This window comes from Martes martes (assembly GCF_963455335.1).
Source record: "Martes martes genome assembly, chromosome: 2".
Taxonomy (NCBI): Eukaryota; Metazoa; Chordata; class Mammalia; order Carnivora; family Mustelidae; genus Martes; species Martes martes.
Window position 1 is genome coordinate 89,783,645 of NC_137889.1, and position 23,272 is coordinate 89,806,916.

At 39.4% G+C, this 23,272-nt stretch overlaps 1 protein-coding gene across 1 annotated transcript in view; it reads left to right on the top strand.

The window, feature by feature from the left end:
• The window catches only part of PKD2 (polycystin 2, transient receptor potential cation channel), a 63,883-nt gene extending 44,311 nt beyond the window's left edge, over window positions 1-19,572 (top strand). The window contains exons 8-15 of the mRNA XM_080797459.1: window positions 889-1,070; window positions 2,184-2,304; window positions 7,170-7,268; window positions 9,673-9,794; window positions 10,044-10,161; window positions 11,467-11,630; window positions 16,710-16,857; window positions 17,216-19,572. Coding sequence (XP_080653585.1) covers window positions 889-1,070; window positions 2,184-2,304; window positions 7,170-7,268; window positions 9,673-9,794; window positions 10,044-10,161; window positions 11,467-11,630; window positions 16,710-16,857; window positions 17,216-17,452 — 1,191 coding nt within the window. The 3' untranslated portion in view covers window positions 17,453-19,572. The remainder of the gene's footprint in view (window positions 1-888; window positions 1,071-2,183; window positions 2,305-7,169; window positions 7,269-9,672; window positions 9,795-10,043; window positions 10,162-11,466; window positions 11,631-16,709; window positions 16,858-17,215) is intronic.
• The last annotated feature ends 3,700 nt before the right edge of the window (window positions 19,573-23,272 follow it).

The window sequence follows — 23,272 nt, forward strand, 5'->3', positions numbered from 1 at the left end:
CTTCCCATAATGTCTGGCACGTAGTCACTAAACAATGAATGATAGTTAATAACATGCAGTAAGTATTTCTTGGAGGAGGTTTTTGTTTTTCTTTACTAACTTTCATATATGGGGTTTTTTTTCCTCTTTTATTTTAATCTTTCTTAGGGGAAGAATATCCCCAATCCTCTTAATTATGATTTGAACCTGTTTCTACTTGCCACCATCATGTCAAATGTTAGCAACATCAGGGCGGGCCTTTGTTCTGTTCTCTGCTGTTCCCAGCTCCAGGAACAGTGCCTGGCACATGGTAGGCACTCAACAAATACTTTTTGAACAAGTAAATAGAAGTTGCTGGGTTTGGGGAGGAAAATGCAAGTCAAAAAAGCACTCTCTCTTCCAAAAATGTTGTTGTAAAATAACATAACATAAAACTGATTGCTTTTACCATTTTTAAGTGTACAAGTCAGTGACATTAATTACATTCACAGTGTTGTCCATATGCATTTCCAGAACTTTTTCATCATCCCAACTGAACTTTGCATTTCCAGAACTTTTTCATCATCCCAACTGAACTTTGCATTTCCAGAACTTTTTCATCATCCCAACTGAACTCTGTATCCAGTAAACACTAACTCCAAATTCCCCCCTCACCCTAGGCCCTGGTCACCTCGTCTGTGTCTATGAATTTCCATATTCTAGCTACTCCACGTTAGTGCAGTCATATAATAGTTGGGTTTCTTTGTGTGTGTCTGGCTTATTTCACTTAGCATAGTGTTTTCAGGGTTCATTCATGTTGTGGCCTGTATCAAAATTTCATTCCTTGGTAGGGCTGGATAACATTCCATTGTGCATATCTACCACGTTTTGTTTACCCATTCATCTATTGATATCTTCCCTCTGTTACAGCTCTTCAAATTCATCAACTTTAACAGGACCATGAGTCAGCTCTCCACAACCATGTCTCGGTGTGCCAAAGACCTCTTTGGCTTTGCAATTATGTTCTTCATTATTTTCTTAGCATATGCTCAGTTGGCCTACCTCGTCTTTGGCACTCAGGTTGATGACTTCAGTACTTTCCAAGAGTGTATGTAAGTACATATGAAATTAAAAAGAAAAATTTAATCAGAGATGTTAGTGTCTTCTGAAGTTTAAAGAAATCTTCATGGGTGCTGTTTAATCAACAAGTATTTTAAAATAGTTATTTAAAAATAAGAATTTATTATCTTTCCTGGAAACAGTGGCCCACCCATGCAGAGATGGCAGTGCATAATGCCGAAAAGCTTCAGATAGCAGCTCTAAAGTAATGAGACATAGTAGAATGGCTATAGTGAACCAATACTGTTACAAAGACGGAGGGCTTCTCAGCACCGAGTGCAGATGGCAGCTTTTAAGAGACATTTGCCTATATTTTCATTCTTATTCAGTATTGTTGCCATATGTTTTAAATTTGGAGGTTTTTTCTAAGAAAAAAATAGTATTTCTAATATTCTAAGAGCAACTCAAATCGGTATAGGAATTTTCAGTCATCCAAAGTTCTCAAATATGATATGAAAACTAAAAAAATAAATAAATAAATACAGTATTAGATTTCCATGCCATTTAGAAAGGAGTTAGTTAGGAAAGAAGAGGATTATGGTAATAGAAGTTAATAGGACTTTGTACTGGAGGACAGCTAATTAATGTCACTGTTCGATGGAAGTCAGGAACGGAAATGATTTTACTGATTAAGACCCAGAATTGGCAACCCATGGCCACTCAGCCCCACTTTGAGTGCATGTGGGGATATTGGATCTTTGAATGCATACAATTTTGGCTGTCCTTCAAGTCTTTTTTTAAAGAGGTTTTAAATTCAGAACCAGGGTAACTGTTGTGAAGTTTAGAGTTACCGTGTTTTAGCCAGATTATGTGTTAAGTTCTTATAGCTGATTGCTTTGTGTTACCTAATAATATTATTATATTTTCCTTTTAACTAAATGGAAATAACATATTTAGCATGAAAGCATATTATTTTTATTTCAGAGGCTTCAATTGGTCATATAAGTAGCAAGAGTTTTCCAAAGGGATTGACAGTTTTCTATTATTTGGCAGCTATCTATGATAAAAAGGTCCAAAAGTGTGGATCATCTTTAAGGAAGGTTACGTCAATGCTGGCCATTCTTTGTTTTTGTATTGTGGTGTTTTGTTTTGTTTTGTTTTTATAGTTTCACTCAATTCCGTATCATTTTGGGTGATATCAACTTCGCAGAGATTGAGGAAGCTAATCGAGTTTTGGGACCAATTTATTTCACTACATTTGTGTTCTTTATGTTCTTCATTCTTTTGGTATGTACACTTTTGTTTATAATGAGGTGATTTAAACTTCATAAATCACCATCATAAAATCACCATCTTCCTTTTTCTGTCACTCTCTAGGGTCCTTATCATTTTTTTTTTTAAAGACCCAGGAATAACTGTAGATACCAGAAGACATTTTTTATTTTACTTCTCATTGATTCAGGTTTAAGTCTTCACCAAATACCTTTTCCATGGTCTTTCATTTATCTATATATAAGTGTCTGTTCAGTGTAAAAAAAAAATTAGATTACATGTAAATTTATAAAGTCACTTAAAATAGTGCTTTGCCGAAAAAGTAGAATGCTTACACGTGTATGTACTTTTTTTTTTTTTAAGATTTTTATTTATTTGACAGACAGATCACAAGTATGCAGAGAGGCAGGCAGAGGGGGGGGGGGAAGCAGGTTCCCCGCTGAGCAGAGAGCCTGATGTGGGGCTCGATCCCAGGACCCTGGGATTATGACCTGAGCCGAAGGCAGAGGCTTTAACCCACTGAGCCACCCAGGCGCCCCTGCTTTTTTTAACACAGATGTCAGCACTTTCGTGGTCACTTGCTAGTATGACTTTCATTCCTCTTTTTCCTCTTTTCTTTAAAAAAAAAAAAAAAAAAAAAGGAACTGACAAAGCAAGCTAGATCCAGGATGTCAAGAGTAATATTTGAGTGAATTATTGCTTGTGAAGATTAAGATAATTTTGTTTTAACTTAATAATATTTAACACATCCTGGGGTGCCTGGGTGGCTCAGTGGGTTAAGCCTCTGCCTTCAGCTCAGGTCATGATCCCAGGGTCCTGGGATCGAGCCCTGCGTCGGGCTCTCTGCTCAGCAGGGGGCCTACTTCCCCCTTTCTCTCTGCTTGCTGTTCTGCCTACTTGTGATCTCTCTCTCTCTGTCAGATAAATAAATAAAATCTTTTTAAAAAAAATAGGGGGCCTGGGTGGCTCAGTGGGTTAAAGCCTCTGCCTTCAGCTCAGGTCATGATCCCAGAGTCCTGGGATTGAGCCCCGCATCAGGCTCTCTGCTCAGCAGGGAGCCTACTTCCCTTCCTCTCTCTCTGCTTACCTATCTGCCTGTCAAATAAATAAATAAAATCTTTAAAAAAAATAATATTTAACACATCTAGAGACTGCCTGCAAAGAACATTCAGATTTTAAATTTAAAGCTAAATGTAGGGACACTTGGGTGGTTCAGTTGGTTAAGCAACCGACTCTTTGATTTTAGCTCAGGTCATGATCTCAGGATTGTGAGATCGAGCCCTGTGTCAGGCTCCACACTCAGTGCATACTTGAGATTCTCTCTCTCTTGCTCTTGCTCTTTCTCTAAATAAATAAATAAAAACCTTTGAAAATTAAAAAATACAAAATAAAACTAAATCTAACAATGAGTAGAAATTGCTTTAAAAGTTACTTTCAAAAATAATTTTTCATTCTCTTGATTTTGTACAAATTAATGTTTTTAACACTTTGACCCTAAGTTAATTAAGATTTTTTAGGAGGCATTTTGTTCTTCATCCTAGCATTTACACATTTATTTGTCTACCAAGAAATTATTCAAGTAAGTTAGCTTAATCTAGGCAGTGGGTATTTTTCATCTAAACACTAACACTTAAGTCTTTCCTGGGGTGCCTGGGTGGCTCAGGGGGTTAAAGCCTCTGCCTTTGGCTCAGGTCATGGTCCCAGGGTCCTGGGATCGAGCCCCACTTCAGGATCTCTGCTCCGTGGGGAGCCTCCTTCCCCCGCTCTCTCTGCCTGCCTCTCTGCCTACTTGTGATCTCTGTCAAATAAGTAAGTAAAATCTTAAAAAAAAATACTTAAGTCTTTCCTTACATCAGTCATCATCGTAAGAAAACAACAAAATTGTCTCCATTTTCAATAGATTTTATAAGATGCTTTGTATGAAGTTCAATAATTCAGTGTACTATCCCCAAAGTTGTTCCAAGAATTTAGTGGTTATGTATATGGTTAAGCACTATTTATAGACTGAGTATTAGAACTACTTTAGCAGGATGGAAAGAGTCGGGAATGTCAAATAAGTCCATTTGTATCTTATATGTATGTATCATTAGTTTTATTGAGTTTTTTTAAAGGATTTATTTATTTATTTTAGAGAGAGGGGAGAGCGCATGAGCAAGGGGAGAGGCAGAGGGCGAGAGAGAGAATCTCAAGCAGACTCCTTGCCGACCTCGGAGCCCGACGCAGGGCTCCATCTCATGACCCTGAGATCATGACCTGAGCTGAAACCCAGAGTCAGATGCTCAACTGACTGAGCTACCCAGGCACCCCCGTATCATTAGTTTTAAAGTGAAAGCTCTCCAGTTTCTTTTTCCTGTCATATGTTAAGGGAAACATAGAGGGAACAGTTAGCCTTTTTCAGTTCTAACACTGGTAGCACTTTCGATTCTGGAGCTCCTGAATCCCTGAATCTCTACTAAGAAAACAAAAACCAGGAACTGAGAGCTCTACCGTAGACCCTCTAGTTAGCTGCAGGTCGCCTAAGTTTTCTTTGTGTGTCCGTCTGCCGCATGAGAGATGGACCTGTAGCAATTCAAAATGGTCAAATGTGGACTTGTCTGAAGGTTGTTTTCTGGTAGACAATGCCCTGAAACTAGTCATTTCATCAAATCCATCAATAAAACATGAAAAGAAGCTTTTAGCTTCTGTGTTTATACTAAAGTAATTTTTTTGTGCTATTACAAAAAAGGAGAGAGAGAGGAGGATGCTACTGTCGATACAAACTTTTCTTTAAAGAAATGACAAGCCAAGTACAGGGTTGGCCATTTGTCTGAGATGACTGCAAGGTGTTAGTTTATTGCCCAGACTTTATTTTTTTATTATTTTATTTATTTACTTACTTACTTATTTCACGATTTTATATATTTATATATAAATGTAGAGAGAGAGAGGGAGAAAGAATGCACATGAGTGGGGGAGGGGCAGAGGGAGAGAAAATTCCAAGCAGGCTCCACACAGAGCCCAATCTCATGACTCTGAAACCATGACCTGAGCCAAAATTAAGAGTCAGATGCTTAACTGACTGAGCTGCCCTGCCTTTGAAAGAAGCCACTGTGATGTGAGCTGGTCCAACGGAGGCAAAAGTCCAGCTTCACTAGGAAAAGACCTCTGATTACATGATCAAGCAAACCTTCTGAGACAGAATGGAAAGAAGGAGGGGGAGCTTCCTCTCCCCACATCCTCAATAGCCTTTCTCAGCCACTTTTAATTTTTTTAAATCTCTTCAGAGGACCCACACTTTAATCCTATAACTAAGATATTTACAGGTGTTAGCTACCAGCCATTTGGAAACTTTAAAAGAGAACATTGATTGCCTGGGTTGAGAGGGAGAACATGGGAGATGTTACTCTGACTGCCTTTGGAATTGAGCATTAAGCCAGGAACTTACGTGCATTTTATATTTTATTCTCATTTCTGCTACAGGATATTAAATAGTATTCCTCCTTATTTCATAGCAATTTAGTAGCACATTAAAATAATAGAGTTCTCTTTCGTTCATTTTCATTCCCCATTTAATAAGTATTTACTGAGCCACTGTATTCCAGGCAGGGTGCTAGGTACTGGGGGTACAGTGGTAAGGAAAAGAAGAGACCAGCCCTGCCCTAAAGGAGATTCCACAAACTTGTGGAGACAACAGACCTAGTCAAATACATAACTCTGGGGGCACCTGGGAGGCTCAGTCAGTTAAGTGTCTGCCTTTGGCTTAGGTCATGATCCCAGGGTCCTGGGATGGAGCCTTGTGTCAGGCGGGTTCCCTGCTCATCCCTCTCCTCCTTGCTTGTGCTTTCTCTGTCTCTCTGTCTGTCTCTCAAATAAATAAAAATCTTAAAAAAATAAATAAATAAATAACTGTAGTCGCAAACCATATCAATATACCGAAAGGGAAAGTAAAGAAAGAATGTGTTAAAGAAGGAACTGATCGGTTGGGTGTGGTGTTTCAAAAAAAAAAAACTGGGGGAAACAGATGTTGGAAATATAAACCATTATCTTGGGGAGGGGAAAGTTAGGAAAAATGAACTAACCATTACTGAATAATAACAGCTATAAATTATGTAGCACTTATTATGTGTCAGGCCCTGTCCTAGGCACTTGACATATATTATTTAATTAATTCTTACAACAGATCTGTAGTGGAAGAACTATTATTTCTTCCATTTTATTAATGTAAGAACAAATAAGTTTTAAATATTTGAACATTTAAACAATACAGTCTTGGCAGGGCTAATACTGAAACCCAAGTGTGCTTGACTCCAAAGTCTGTCTTTTTCACTGAGCTTCTCTTGACTATCTTCTATGAAGCCTACTGTATTCCCATTTGCAGAGATCTTTTTAACTCTTCAAAATACGCTCTGTAAATCTCAAATAATATATAACAATATTTGGAAGAAGCATTGAATCCACTTGTCTCTATTGACTGTTGAAATTTGAAGAGCTATGTAGAGTTCTACATTTCTAATAATTTCTGTCAGATGAAAAAAGTGTAGAGAACATAGACAAGCAAAAATAATAAAATAATTCCACCATCCATAGGTAAATACATCAGTATTTTGTTGTATTTCATTCTTGTCTCTTTTTGCAAAATATATCACAATATATTTATATATTTTATATCTTCTTATTTGTAAATAAGAATATACACTACATTTTCCTTCGGCATGACTTAGTGAAAAAAATAATTTTCCCAAAGTGTATAGTAGCAAAATTATTAATTTATGTCTTCTTAAGAAATCAGATTGTTAAAAAGAAAAAAAAAACAAAAATGCATATGTCAAATTTTGGATTGATGTTTAGAAAGTATATTTAGTTTCTTCTTTAATCTCAACTTTCCTTTGATTTACAAACAGAATATGTTTTTGGCTATCATCAATGATACTTACTCTGAAGTTAAATCTGATTTGGCCCAGCAGAAAGCTGAAATGGAACTCTCAGATCTTATCAGAAAGGTATGACAAGCCCTAATTCTCAGAACTGTTTTATTTTCTACATAAAATGAGCATTGTTTCAGCCAGATTTCCACATCAAAGTTGATCCATTGTAAGGGTTTAAAGTAAAGAGTAGATTGCTACGTGTCATCAATAATTTAAATGTTCTCTGTCTTGGAGCTAGAGATGGGTATGCTGCTAGCTTGGACTTAAATTCTGGGCATCCTTTATTGCCTTAGAATTAAATTCTCAACAGTCTCTTGCCCTAGAATTAAAATCTCAACAATCTCTTTCGACTCTGAAGAGCTGAGCTGCTGGTTTTACCTTTATTGTTTTGAGGACACCTCTGGTAGGCTGTCATGGGCAGGTCCAGAGTTCAGAATAAACTGGAAGGGAAGAACCTAAAGACCTGTCTACTTTTTCTTTCTCACATGCAATTTTAAAAAAGAAGAAAAGTTTTAGAAGAGAATATTTTGTCGTTCACCCTTGATCCTTGACCTTCCAGGGAAGTTTTAAAATAATCAAAGGAAAAAGGCCACAGAGTAAGGGCCTGAGAACTTTCACTTACGCACCTTCTCGGGAAGTTGTTAAATAAATGGAAGGGCAGGACAGGAAACTTGGGTAGCTTTGTTCTTCTCAATGTGATTTCTTTATTTGGTTTAAAGTATAAAACTTAAGCAACAACAAATAACTACATCTAAAGCACACAGCTTGTTCCCTAACATCATTTTGCTAAGAGACCAGTGGCTCCTCGACTGTGTGATCTTTTTCTGTTGGTTCAGATCCTAAGACTGTGTTGTCTGTGAATCATGTTGGAACAGAGAACTTCCAGTTCTTAAACAAAACTCCTTGTTTCAACAATGAATTTTGGAACACTGGAAAAAAACAAAATTAATTAAAAAAAAAAAAGAAAGAACACAGACTAAACAAATAAATAAATAAATACCATGAAAATCTTTTCAGATCACAAAAAATAAAACAAAACAAAACAACCCTTGGATGGGACCTAAAATTTGGGTTATCCTGATTTTTGCAAAAACAGTTTATTACATCTGAGCAAATCTCCAAGGTGTATACAAGCAGTCCTTACTTTGCACTTTGGTTCTGAGATGCACAGGTTTCAGTTATTTCATGTTAAATGTGGCCAGCCTCTCCACACAGTTCCCCATTTCAGTTGCCACAGTGTCTTGACTGTGAATAATGCTATAAAGTGCAAACTTCCAATTTTCACAGAACATTTCAGTTATCACAGTATATTAACTGTACTGGCATAACATAAACTTCACAGCTAGCTCTTCAGTCTACAAATCATTATATAAATAACAGATGTGTATCATAATCAGTGAGCGATAACATCCCTTCTTACAAAGCCTAGGCTGGGTCAAGGAGCACCTGCCTTTCAGTGCAGGCACAAAACATGTACTTGTGTTGCTTCTCTCTTTCTCTCTCCCTGTAAGACACCCCCATGTGATGTTTTACAAAAGTGGGTATCTGAAAGGGAGAATGGGCCAGCAAAGAGGAAAGCAGAGCAAAGAAACCAAGACTGGTAACACTGAAAGTGTTCAAAACAAATGTAAGAGAGTTCTAGAATTAGGGAGCTATGGGAATGTTGACACTGCTACCCTTCAAGATCTTGAATATCTGTAGAAAAACTGATATGCAGTCAAAGAACCTAGTGAGGGCAAATTTATCAATGTAAATGAGGGTAGTGGTTGTGATGGAACGTTCCGACAGTGTCTCTGAGGAAGTGATGCTGGCAAACAACGTCACATTCAAGGAACTCTGGAGATATTTTGCGACATTGAAAGGGCAAAGGATAAAATGTTGGGAGCTGATCCATATTAAGAAAGGATTATCAAAGCTCCTCAAGACAGAAAAGAGGCTTCCTGCAATTCCGGTGACAAAGGAAGAAGGGAAGCACTATGCAAACTACTCTGGGTAAAATTGTTACAAAGAAATAAGACATTTTAATTTTTAATGTTTCTAGTGCTTTAAATTTCAGTGTACTAAATAAATATTCACTTTACAGGTTTTTTTTTTAATTTCCCTATAAATTTATAACCAATGCCAAGGGAGTTTTTAATGCTCTGAATAAAAAGTTTTGGGTTTTTTTAAGTTTATTTATTTAAGTAATCTCTACGCCCAACGTGGGGCTTAGACTCATGACCTCGAAATCAGGAGTCACATGCTCTCCTGACTGAGCCAGCCAGGTGCCCCGATAAGATGTTTCAAAGGTCACGGAGCAGTCATAATTCTTCCTGTTGATTATTAACATCCCTTGCACAGTTCGGCCTTGCGTGGTCATTTTGACAGTCCTGCATGTCTGTGCAAAGCAAGATCTACACTAGTAGTTCCTAGTGTAAATGGATGGGAAAGCACATGCAAAAAAGAGAATAAACTAAACCCCATCGTTTCTTTTCAACAGGGCTGCCATAAAGCCTTGGTCAAACTCAAACTGAAAAAAAATACTGTGGATGACATTTCTGAGAGTCTGAGGCAAGGGGGAGGCAAGTTAAACTTTGATGAACTTCGACAAGATCTCAAAGGGTGAGAATCACATGTTTTGAGGCCCTGGGAAATTCCTGTATAAACATAAGTTCTTGGTGACACAGATTTATCTGGCCTGAGTACTCAGGGAAATGCTCTTTTTTTCAAAGGAGGTGTCTTTCTGGAACGTATCCTCAAAGGAGGGCTGGCCCTGATTCAGCAGTTTCTTCTTCTTCTGCACCATGTCTCTGTGTTTGTGTTGGACCATGTACATGAATGATTTCCTTCGTAACCTCTCAATAATTTCAGGAAGGGCCATACTGATGCAGAGATCGAGGCAATATTCACAAAATATGACCAAGATGGAGATCAAGAACTGACCGAACACGAACATCAGCAGATGAGAGACGACTTGGAAAGAGAGAGGGTGGGTCTAGTTTAGAGCTGGGTTTGATTCAGCCCTCACCGTGTTTCAGATACCATGCTAAGTGGCGGATTACCGAGAGTCTCTGTCTCTCTGCCTCTTTCTCTGTCTCTCTGTCTCAGTTTATGTAGTAGTACCCGGCATATTCCAAAAAGGATATATAACGTAATAATATGTAAAAATATAGTAGATTGGCATAAATGCAAAAAATCAAAATGAAAAAAATGAGGTGAAACAAAAGCAAAATTAAAACTAGACTATGAAGCTAAAAATGCAAATACATATATACTTTTTAAAGACTGAGCTACAAATCCGGCCCTAATGAGCTTTCTGGTCATCAGCTTATAAAGGGAAACCTAGGAGTTATGTACTTCACAGTGTCCATGAGAGTGAGGAAAACAAGATTGCTCAGGAGATAGAAAGTTAGTTGCTCTATAAATTAACATTTATAATAAAACAAAACTAGCAGCTGCCTTCCATTGAGTACTTATCATGAAATGATCTTTTATAATCAGAAAGGTTAATTAAAAGCTTTTAACATTAACTTTAAAAATAAGTGGCTAAACAGGGGCACCTGGGTGGCTCAGTGGGTTAAGCCTCTGCCTTCGGCTCCGGTCATGATCTCAGGGTCCTGGGATCGAGCCCCACGTCGGGCTCTCCGCTCAGCCAGGAGCCTGCTTCCCCCTCTCTCTGCCTCCCTCTCTGCCTACCTGTGATCTTTCTCCGTCAAATAAATAAAATCTTTTAAAAAAAATAAATAAATGGCTAAACAAACCAAAAACATCCATGGTAATTGAGGTACAGAGAATATAGGTGCATAATATTCTATGCAAATGTCCCTTTTCTATAAGGAGATAGTATTGAACAGCAGTTTCCAAACTGCTCCACAGAACAGTGTCAGTAGGTGGGAAACTTTACCAGGTATAGTGAAATGTGAACAGGACAGTGAGTAAAATCATCTTTCACCAGGCTGTATTTAGTTAAAACTTTTATTCTAAGATTATATCGTCCCTACTTTGTAGCTATTAAATGTGTTCTCTTTTATGAAAAGGGGATAATATATTTCTTCATTTACTTTTGTTGTTGTTATGTTTTTTAATGTTCTTTCTTGTCCAAACAAGTTAGCAGTTCCATGCTGGTCATTAAAAATCTGTTTTGAAAATTGGCCAGTCCATGAAATTTAGCAGAGTGGGAATCACAGTCTGGTACTAAATGGTACATGCCCATTTGCCATTTGCTTAAGCCCACAGTGAAGCTCTGTGGGCACTCGCTGTTATCACTCCTCACTCAGTGACCCTTGTTCTTCAGGAGGACCTGGATCTGGATCACAGCTCTTTACCACGTCCCATGAGCAGCCGAAGTTTCCCACGAAGCCTGGATGACTCTGAGGAGGATGATGATGAAGACAGTGGGCATAGCTCCAGAAGGAGGGGAAGCATTTCCAGTGGGGTTTCTTATGAAGAGTTTCAAGTGTAAGTATTAAGGAATTGGCAGAACTTGGGCTGACGAGTTCAAAGGAGAGCAAGCAGCTTCTCTTACCTCTCAGTTTGATCCTTTCCATACTAAAAAAGTTCCTTATAGGAAAACTAGCAAATAAAGAAAAACAAAAGAAAACATTAAAATCTCTCCTATTCCCACTAAACCAAAATGCCAGTTAACATTTTGATGTTTGTATCTCTATGTGTTTATTTTTTTTTTATGTTTTTATTGCTGTGGCCCATGGTATATCCTAAAGAATGTTCCGTGTGCACCTGAGAAGAATGTATGTTCTGCTGTTGTTAAGTGGAGTGTTCTATAGGTGTTTATTAGGTCTAGTTGGTTTATAGTGTTACTCAAATCTCCTACTTCCTGTTGTTCTGCCTGTTTGTTCTGTCTACTTTTGGAAGTGGGTTATTAATGTCTCCAACTATATTGGGGCTCCTGAGTGGCTCAGTCATTAAGTGTCTGCCTTTGGCTCAGGTCATGATCCCAGGGTCCTGGGATGGAGACCCACGTCAGGCTCCTTGCTCAGCGGGAAACCTGCTTCTCCCTCTCCCTCTGCATGCAGCTTCCCTTGCTTGTGCTCTCTCTCTCTGTCAAATCAATAAATAAAATCTTTTTAAAAAGTCTCCAACTGTCATTATTAAATTGCCTCTTCCTTCTTTTCTGTAAGCTTTAGCTTTGTGTTTTTTGGAACTCTACTGCTAGGTGTATATATGTTTACAATTGGTACATCTTCCTAATAGATTGACCCTCTTTTCATTATAAAATGTCCTACTTTATCTCTAATAAGATTTTTTTTTGTTTTAAAGTCATTCTTGTCTGATATTATTATAGCAACTCCAGCTTTCTTAGTGTTGCTTTTTGCATGATACATCTTTTTCCATTCTTTCATTTCCAACCTGTTTGTATCTTTGAATCTCAAGTGTGTCACCTGTAGACAGCATTTAGTTGGATCTGGTCTTTTTATCCAGTCTGATAGTCTTTGCCTTTTGATTAGAATGTTTACTTCATTTACATTTAATGTTATCATTGATATGGCTGGACTTACATCTACCATTTTATTTTTTATTTTCTATAGGTCTAATGTCTTTTTTTTGTTCCTCTTTTTCTCCTTTATTGCTTTCTTTTCATGAAGTGGCTATTTTCTAATGTAACATTTCAATTCCTTTAATAGTTTTTTTTTCATTACATTTTTCAGTTATGTTTTTAGTGGTTGCTCTAGAACTTAACATACACAAATCAATTTATCAGAATCTACCTCAGATTTATATTAACTTAATCTGAGGAGATATAGAAATATCATTCCTATTTAACTCTGTTAACTCCTCCCCTTTTTGTGCCATTATTATACACATTCATCTATATATGTTAGAAATCCAGTATCACATTTTTAGAATTACCACTTCATATAATTTTATGTCCCTTAAAAGAGCTGAGACAAGAAGAGAAAGTATATATTTATAGAGTTCAGCATATTCTTTTTCATACTTACCATTTCTGGTTCTCTTCATTTGTTTCTGTGGATTCAAGTTACCATCTGGTGTCATTTCGTATTCCAGTACAACTTTGATCTTACCCACCTCCTTTGTCCTGGTATTGTCAAATATTTTATTACATTTCTGTGTGTTATAGGCCCAACAATACAATTGTGTATATATTGTCTTGCACAGTCCTTTTGAAATCAGTGAAGGAGAAAAAAAAGGAAAAGGAGTATGCATCTATATTGTCTTTTACAGTTACACAGTAACATGTTCCCATGCTCTTTGTGTTTTCATGTGGATTCTAATTATCTGGATCACTTGCTTTCAGCCTGAAGAACTTCCTTCAGTATCTCTCCTAAAGCAGGCCTGCTGGGGCACCTGGGTGACTTCGTCGGTTAGGCCTCTGCCTTTGGCTCAGATCATGATCTCAGTGATCTCAGATCAAGCCCTGTGTTGGGCTCCTGGCTCAGGAGGGAGTCTGCTTCTCCCTTCCCCTCTGCCCCTCCCCCCAGCTTCTGTGCCCGCTCTCTCTCTTTAAAATCTTTAAAAATAAAAAATAAAGCAGGCCCACTAGCTTGAATTCTCTCAGTTTTTCTTTATCTAGGGACAGTTTTATTTCCCTTCCTTTTCTTCTTGTCTCCACTATTTCTGATGAGACTATAACTTAATTTTACTGAGGTTCCCTTGTATGTGATCGGTCACTTTTCCTTGCTGCTTGCAAGATTTTGTCTGTCTTTGTCTTTCAGTATTTTGACCATGATCTGTCTGGATGTGGATCTCTTTGCAGTTATCCTGGTTAGAGTTCATTAAGCTGCTGGGATATATAATATTTTTATCAAATTTAGGAAGTTTTCAACTATTATGTCCTCAATTTTTTTAAAAGATTTTATTTATTTATTTGCCAGAGAGAGAGAGAGAGAGAGGGAGAGTGAGCACAGGCAGACAGAGTGGCAGCAGAGGCAGAGGGAGAAGCAGGCTCCCCGCCAAGCAAGGAGCCCGATGTGGGACTCGATCCCAGGATGCTGGGATCATGACCTGAGCCAAAGGCAGCCGCTTAACCAACTGAGTCACCCAGGCGTCCTGAGTCCTCAAATATTTTTTTGCTGCTTTCTCTCCTTTCTTCTGGGAGTCCTGTCCTATGTATGTACTGCTGTCCCACGTCTTTCTTCACTCTTTTTTCTCTCTGCTCTTCAGATTACATAGTTTCTGTCCATCTGTCTTGAAGTGCTGATCCTTTCTTCTGCCAGCTCAAATCTGCCGTTGAAACCCCTTTAGTGACTTTTTCATTTCATTTATTGTACTTTTCAACTCCAGAATTTCTCTTAGTTTCCTTGAAATAATCTGCATCTCTTTGTTGATATTCTCTATTTGATGAGACAATGATATCATACTGTCTATGTTTTTAAGCCTGATTTCCTTTAGTTCTTTGAATATATTTATAATAGCTACTTTGAGCTCTTTGTGTACTAAATCTATCTGGGCCCCCTCCTAGGCAGTTTCTGTTGCCTCCTTTTTCTTATATATATGTACGGGTCACATTTTTTCTGGGTTTTTTTTTTTTTTGCATGTCTTTTTTTTAATTGAAAACTGGGGATTGTAAATAAATATTATAGCAGTTTAGAATACTAATTTTCTTTGCTCCCCTACCCCCAGGCTTATTGTATTTGCTGTTTGCATGCTTGCTTTTTAATGAAGTCTGTTCCCCCCCAACCCCACACTGTGAAGCTTCTGATGTTGCTTCTCAGAGGGCACAGTCGTGACCACGTGACCAGACACAGTCCTCTTGATTGAAAAGACAGGGCTTTTAGCAGGGCTCCTCTCATTGTCTTTCCCGATCTCTCTGTGAAGTTTTCCACCTCTGTTGATACTACTTCCACCTCTTAGCTTCCGCTAACTGTTGGCTGGTTGGTCTGTTTTCAGTAATGCATCAGGATATAAGCTGTTCCACACTCTGACCCAATTCAATCCAGGCCCCTTTGCAGGGGTAGTTTCTGAAGCCAGTCTTTAGCAGTCTTCTTAGCTGTCTCTTTCCCTGGTTCTTTCTGATAAACTAGCTGGTAAACAGTTTACCTTTTTATCTCATGAGGTGACCAACCTCGTCTTAACAATCTCCATTTTGAGGAACACTCTTAGGCTTAGCACTTTGTTCCGCATAAAGCCATTTCTCTTGGAGGAAGCTTTGGAGCCCTGTGTTCTGTGGCCTGACTCTCCTCCCGGGCAAAACCTCTGTACCACAGCCTCAGAGCTAGGGGCAGGGACAGTGGTCCGCTTCCCAAAGTGATACCCCTGTTTCATGAATAAGCCACTGGGCTAGGATGGCAGCCTTCAGTCTTCTCAGCTTTCCTGTCCTGGCATGGAAACTCCACCCGACAATTGGCAGTTGGGTGGAGAAAGAGAACCTCATTCCTCTCAGCCACTCTTGCCTTAGATTAGATCCTCTGCAACATGGATTTGGAGAGGAGAAATGCAGCAGCCCGCTCCTCCCTGGGAGATCCCATAGCCCCCCACTGGGAGCTGAAGGGAGTGGGGGCCCTGTGTCCATTGCCAAACCCAACTGGAGTGACACTTCTGTCACAGTGAGCTGGGGAAGACAAGAGAGGGAGCAGACTGTAGCTCACATGTCATAGACTCTCACTCCTCTTACTAAAAGCCAGTGGGTTTTCTTAGATAAATGCTTCTTCATTTGCTGTATACTCTTAAGAAGATATACAGAATTTTGAAAAAAGAATTTAAATAATTTTCAACAGCTATGGTTGTTTCTCTGGGGAGAGTATCTATAGAGCCCCCATGGCATCATTCCAGAAGTTGTCTCCTATTTCTATGTTTTTAAAGCACTTACATAACTTTTTATTCAAATCATTAGTGAGCAGTGTTTTCTAGCTACTTTATTTAGTTAATATATTGTGAACATTACTATTTCATTAAATATTCCATCACCATATAATTTCTGGTGTCTCCTTGGAATTCCATTTTATGGATGAATAATAACATATTTGAATGATTCTCTGTTAATTATGATCATTTTTTTAAAAGATTTTATTTATTTATTTGAGAGAGCAAGAGAGAAAGAACAAGCAGGGGGGAGGGGCAGAGGGAGAGAGAGAAGCAAACTCCCCAGTGAACAAAGAGCCTGATGCGGGGCTCAATCCCAGGACCCCAGGATCATGACCTGATTCCAAGGCAGACACTTAACCCACAGAGGCACCCAGGTGCCCCTAATGTAAACATTTTCAGTGAACCACTATTAATAAGCAGAACTCTAATGAGTATGCTGACAGCCAAAAAATCACACATATACATATTTCCTTTAGAAATTTTCCCAAAAATGGAACATTGAAATAAAAGTTAAGCATATATTTTTAAGACTTCTAATACAGTGTTGACTTGTAGAAAAGTTGTGCCAGTTAGCATTCCCGTCAGCAATATATGAGTTTATCGCTAAAGTCTGAGACTGCTTAGGATGTGTTTCAGATTATCATATTGTTTAAGAAAAGAAACCTTAGCACTTCCATCTGAAAAGCCAGCTGGACCGAAAAGGCAACCAAGGGCACAGGTGGCTTTGACCTGCTTCCCTGCGGTTTCCCACAGCCTGGTGAGACGAGTGGACCGCATGGAGCACTCCATCGGCAGCATCGTGTCCAAGATAGACGCCGTGATCGTGAAGCTGGAGATCATGGAGCGGGCCAAACTGAAGAGAAGGGAAGTGTTGGGAAGGCTGCTGGATGGGGTAGCAGAGGTAAGTGGTCATGTGACACAGAAACACTGATTCAGTAAAATACCAGGGTAGTCCTATCTTGTAACCTTGAATCTGAGATGTTTTTTGAGATGTTTGTGTAACTGCAGATCAGGGCAATCGGATGATGATCTGGAGCTGTTACATAATACTGCAAGCACTGAGGCTTCTGCCTTCCCAGAATGGTAGAATGAAGGAAAAAAGTTATTCCATAGCTCAGGGAATTGCTATGTATGCTCTAAATTGCCGGCGTCACTTAACGAGAAGATAATTTGGCCCCTTACTTTCCTAGGGCAACTTCTAAGCACAAAAGTATGTGTCGTCCTACCCCCAACGTGGTGGTCTCTTTTTCCTTTATTAGGATGAAAGACTGGGTCGTGACAGTGAGGTCCACAGGGAGCAGATGGAGCGGCTGGTGCGGGAAGAGCTGGAACGCTGGGAATCGGATGATGCCGCTTCCCAGATAAGTCATGGTTTAGGCACACCCCTGGGACCGAATGGTCCACCTCGCCCCAGAAGCTCCCGCCCTTCTTCCTCCCAGTCTGCAGAAGGATTAGAAGGTGCAGGTGCAAATGGGAGTTCCAGTATCCACGTCTAGGACGTGTGTTAGAACGTGCTCCTAATTGGTGAGAAAAGGGCTGTCTTGTGTTGGCGGAACAAGCACGCTATTTACATGTCCCGCCCACCGTGCGATGCTGGTCTTTGTGACCAGCTGTTAATGCTTTTGCACTTTAATTTATTTTAGATAAATCTTGCCCATGGATCAAAGAAGATTTTTTTTCCTCATGTAAGAAATCTAGGTGTAAATATTGAGTCTAGAAAAAAAGTCTTTGTAAAGTATATGGAGTGGTACGCCTACTTGCTCCCATGGGTGAGTCTTCCCAGTTGACAATGAAGTAGCCTTTAAAGCGAGGAGAGACCTGTTGGAAGGCTTCGGAGTTTTATTTCCAATCACAGAAATCAGTATTGGCATTTTTGCCCAGTGTGTGGAGGGAAAGTAGGGGCATTCCTTCCCACTCAGGCTTAGCTCATGGACGTAATATATCGCTTTCTTTTAAGAAAGGAGCCTTTTATTTCAACTACCTTCCTGGGGTAAACTTTTCTAAAAGATGAGCTGGAAAAGAACTCCAGACCAGAGAATGGATACGTAGTCATTATGCTAGAATTTGTATGAATGGTTAAGATAAATGTTGAATAATGTGCTATTTTTTTTGTTACTGTATCTCATGTCTGTGGGAATAACTGTTTGACTTACAATATTTTTGCTCTGAACTGCATGAAGCCAAAAGTGATTGATTGTGGGTTAATATGTCATCTCTAACCATAACGTGGGAAAATTGGAAGGAGCCCAATCACTAAGTTTGACTTAGTCTAATAATTAGTTTAATATGAAGGTTTGTCCATATATTCTCTTCCCAGGTGGCCCAGCTTATTTGCAGCTGATTTTAATGTTGTAACTAATCTGGGAAGACCAACTTACTAAATGTTTTAAGTATGTACTGAAGGCTTTAGCTCAGCAGATATGTTCATTTTACACAAAAATTTAAAGGAGTTTTGAAATGCATACATAGATATTATAAAGCTAAAGTTTGAGTTTTATGCTGTTTTGAGAATATAAAACTCAAATGCTCTTTTTTTTATGGGGGGGGGGGGTGGGGGGGTGGGCAGAACAACAAGGAGAGAGAGAACCTTAAGCAGGCTCCAAGCTCAGCAGAGAGCCCAACACAAGGTTCAGTCTCTTGACCCTGAGATCATGACCTGAGCCAAAACCAAGAGTTGGACATTTAACCAGCTGGGCCACCCAGGCACCCTTAGAACTCAAGTACTCTTGATCCTGCATCTCAGAACTAGAATTTTTCATCTAAATGGAGCTCAGTTTAATCAAAAGGAGTTTCTGGTATTGAAAATTTCATTAACAGAATGTATCAGCCAAAGTTTGAGTTTGCAGCAGGTTTTTTTTCCTCCATTAAGAGAGGATCTCTCACCAAATTAATGGAGAAGAAATCTATTTCTCAATAAAAAATAAAGATCTTATTTTTCAAAAGTGTTGAATGAGGTGACTGTCCCATGAGCTAATGGGACAAGCAAGAGAGAATGCAACGTTGGTGAGTTAACTCCGACTCGGAGAACACGAGAAGAGAGGCCCACGTTTTAGTGCCTTGTTTTGAATTTGCACGTTGTTCACGTAATGGGTAGAATATATCAGTCAAATCTTCAATGAAAACATAAGCGAACAAACCTTTTAAAGCTAGCTTCCGGAGAAGTGATACACATTGGGTTTCTTTAACAGGATTTCTCCTGGCTTTCTTTCAAATATGCTACACAAAGTTCTTTATTACTAGGTACTAAAGTTTGCATTCCAGGGATACTGAGTGCACGTATGTATGTCCGTGTACTGTGTTGTCACATGTAAACAAACTTCAGTTTGAAGTGCAGCCATTATGTGGTATCCATGTGCATCGACCGTGTGCCATATGTCAGTTATGGTCACTAGAAAGTCTTCTTATGTACTTCTTATTATACTGTTCCTCATTTCACCTGTAAGTTACATATTTTTTTCTCTTTTTAGTCATGGAGCATTCCCTTCTCATCCCTCTCCTATCATCCTCCCCTCTCTATTTGTGTTATTAAGATGTTACATACGCAAGTCTCTCGACAGTTGAGAACTTCATTAATGTGTAATATTGAGCACTTTACTTCTCAATAAAGACTTGGTATAATAACAGATGTGATAGTGGTCTGTTTACTAAGTAGAAGCAGCTGGGTAATTTGTATCATGAGACTTATTAGTAAAGGCTTAGACTTTGAAAAAGGCATTTTCGTTTTTTTATGTCCCAAGAACAGTATGATTGACACATGACTTCTTCTGCTGAATGTGCTTCTAGGAGGTTATTCTGAGGATTGTGTAGTATTTCCTACTGTGCAGCTACCACATTTTACTTAATGCTTTTCTATAGTGAAGAGTTGATTCTAATATTTCTGTTATTTGAAAACTTTGAACATAATACCCTTGTTGGTTTTTCGTGAGTTCCTCCACGGGTATAGAACAGGAGTTGGAGTGTTGAATGCCAGGTCTACAAATATTTAATTTTTTAAAAATTTTATTTATTTTGCAAAGAGAGAGTGCATGAGCAGGGGGGAGGGGCAGAGGGAGAAGGAGGGAGAGAATCTCAAGCAGACTCTGCACTGAGCGCAGAGCCCAGTGCAGGGCTTGATCCCAGGACCCTGAGATCATGACCTGAGCCAAAATCAGGAGTAGAACATTTAACCGACTGAGCTACCCAGGCGCCCCTATAAATACTTAATTTTATTCAGAGCTGTCAGATTCCCCTCTGGAATGACTGCACCAGTCTACAATTCCACAACGTGCATAAGATAACCAGTTTTATGCATACCCTCACCAGCATCCCTACCGTCTGGCTTCCTAGTTTTTGTTAATGGCATGGTTTTAAAGTAAGGTTTCATTTTATTTTGCATTTCTCTGATTCCTAATTCCTAAGGTTGTACATTCCCTCACATAATTGTTCAACATTTGGGTTTCCCTTTTGGTAAGTTGCCCGTTCAAACTTTTAAAATCTTACACTTTGATCTACTGGGAAACACGTTATGTTTTTGTTCATAGTTTATTTTTCTACTGGGTCATGGCCTTTTTTGTTGATTTGCCAATCAACAAATTAAGCTCCTTGTTATATGGTTTAAGTATTAATCCCTTATCAGTTTTGGACTCTTACTAGTATATCTCATCCAATTGATAACTTTGTCAATATTTCCTTGGTTTTTATATTAAAAAAATCCATCAATTTATTTTGCCTTATTGTGTTAGGGGTTTTGAGACCTTTGTGTGGTGAAAATTTATTAAAAAAAATTTATTAAACTTACAGTTTTACCTTTCACATTTAATACCTTGTATAAGGGTAACCTTGTGTAAGGCCCACAGGTGTTTTCTCCATACAGTGAGCCAGTTTTGCCAGTATTCTCTATTAAGTAAGTTACTTTACCTTGTTAGTTCATGATGTCTTTTCCGTTTCATGTATAAATATGTGGGTTTTTTTTTTTTAACTCTTTAGCCTTTTACAAATTGATCTATGAATGTTCTTGCACAACTTTTATTATTAGGACTCTATAGTATGTGTTTGTATGTGGTAAGATCTTTTTTCTTTTTTTTTTCAAAATTGTGCTATTTTTGTGAACCTTTATTTTTCCATGCAAGTGTCCAGACAAATATGGTGGGTTCCTATGGAGGCAGGGGGTGTACAGAGAGAAAAAGTTCCCACTGGAATTTTATTGGAATTGCATTGAATTTATTTTACTTTTTTTAGAAGATTTTATTTATTTATTTGACAGAGAGATCACAAGTAGGCAGAGAGGCAGGCAGAGAGAGGGGGAAGTAGGCTCCCCGCTGAGCAGAGAGCCCCGTGCAGGGCTCCATCCCAGGACCCTGAGATCATGACCTGAGCCGAAGGCAGAGGCTTAACCCACTGAGCCACCCAGGCACCCCGGAATTGCATTGAATTCATTGATTATTTTAGGGAGAACTGACATCTTAACACTATCAGAAACTATTCTTTATTCAGAGCTTCCTTAGTGCCCTTTAAGTGTCTTTTAAGATTTCTTAAAGATCTTACACATTTTAAAAATAGATTTATTGGTACTATGAGAATCTATTATATTTTCTAGTTGGTTATTGCTGATATAAAGGGAAACTACAGATGTTCTATAAATTAATCTTACATATATCACATGTGTTGAACTCCTTTACTAACTCTAATGGATTCTGTATTGGTTCTTTGGGTTTTCTGGGGAGGAGAGGAGCTCATTTGTAAGTAAGGACAGTCCTGTGTTGGAGAGTAGCAGTGAGAGTAGTCATGCTTATTTTGTTTCTGGTATTAATGGGAATGTGTTTTAGTGTCCTAAAACAAAAGCCAAGACAAGGACTTGAGTCCTGATAGTTTATCGGGGAGGTGATACTACACAACTAGAGCAGGAGACGGAGAATGAGCCAGGAAGGGAGGAAATGCCAGTTTATATACAGGTGTGTTATGGAAGGTGCCTCTGGAGGCCACGGGAGCTCAGTTCCACCTCTGAGGACACTACAGAATGCCTCCCATAGTTCTCTGTCTGAAGAGCCTAAGGCCAGAGTTTAATCCATTGGCTCTGGTCCCTGTTGGTGGAAGGGTAGACACCCCCACACTTTCTGGCTATGCTTGCACTCAGGCCAGCAAGCTCTTAGCTTTGGAGGCCTCACAGCAGCAAAAAGCGAAGAGATCTGTGGTGCAGGCTTGAGGTGGGGTGTTGGCAGCATTATCCGAGCTCACATGTAGCTGTCTATCACAGCCGCAGCCCAAATCGGAGGTGCAGAGGAGACCTGCCTCAGGGCACCAAACGCATCTCCTTCATCCACTCCTGGCACCACTCAGATCCACTCATGGCCACGTTAAGTCCATCCTGGGTTTTTTTGAGGGAGGCCAGCTGTAATCTCTAGAGCGTAAAACTCAAGAGGGTTAGTGGAACTTGCTGGTCCCCATTGCTGCTGCCCACAAGGCCATAACTATTTACTTCCTCTCCCAGCCTTTCTAGAGTTCCTCATTCTTGGCCAGTACTTCACCTGTGCTGCATTGCGGGTTTGGTGCAGTGATCACACCCTCGTTGCTGAGGGCTCAAAGCCCTCATCCTTTATCAGGCTGTGGTGGTTCTGCCTGCCTGTTGAGGTAAACCACTGAGCACGGAAACACCAGGTCACCTCTGTGAATTCTCTGCCCTGTTAGATAGCAGTTAAGTCTCGCCTCTCAACACAGATGACCAGTGTGATACCCGCTTTCTTTGCCTGCTGTTCACCAGTGTGCAAATGTCCAAGTGTGTATGTGGCAGACAGTTTCAGGTGTGGTGGAACCCTCACTGTATTCCCAAGTAGAAGTGTCCCCCCGACTCCTTGAGGATTTGGGAGCTCCTCTACAGTAGAGCTGACAGCTGCAGACAGGAAGCATAAATTATGCAAATGGTCCCAAGGAATGATACTGAGAAAACCCAAGATCACTGGTGTGTGGACCTGTATACCGTCACTGCTGGGAACAAGAACTCCTGGTTTACTCCAGGGGCCTGCAAACTTTCCGTAACGGGCCAGAAAGTGTTTTAGGCTTTATGGGTCATAATGGTCTCTGTCACAACTGCTTGGCCATCATAATGCAAGAGCAGCCATAGACAATACAAATACAAATGTGTGTGACTGTGTTCCAATAAAGTTTTATTTACAAAACCAGGCGGTGGGCCGGATTTGGCCTGCAGGCCATGGTTTGCCAACCCTGGGTTTAATGCATGGAACATTCCCCAGAGGATGGTGTTCTCAACCCCGCCAAGGGTGTCATCCACAAACTGGCACTAAGATAATGCTAACAACCTGTGTTGATGTCCTGTGGGATGT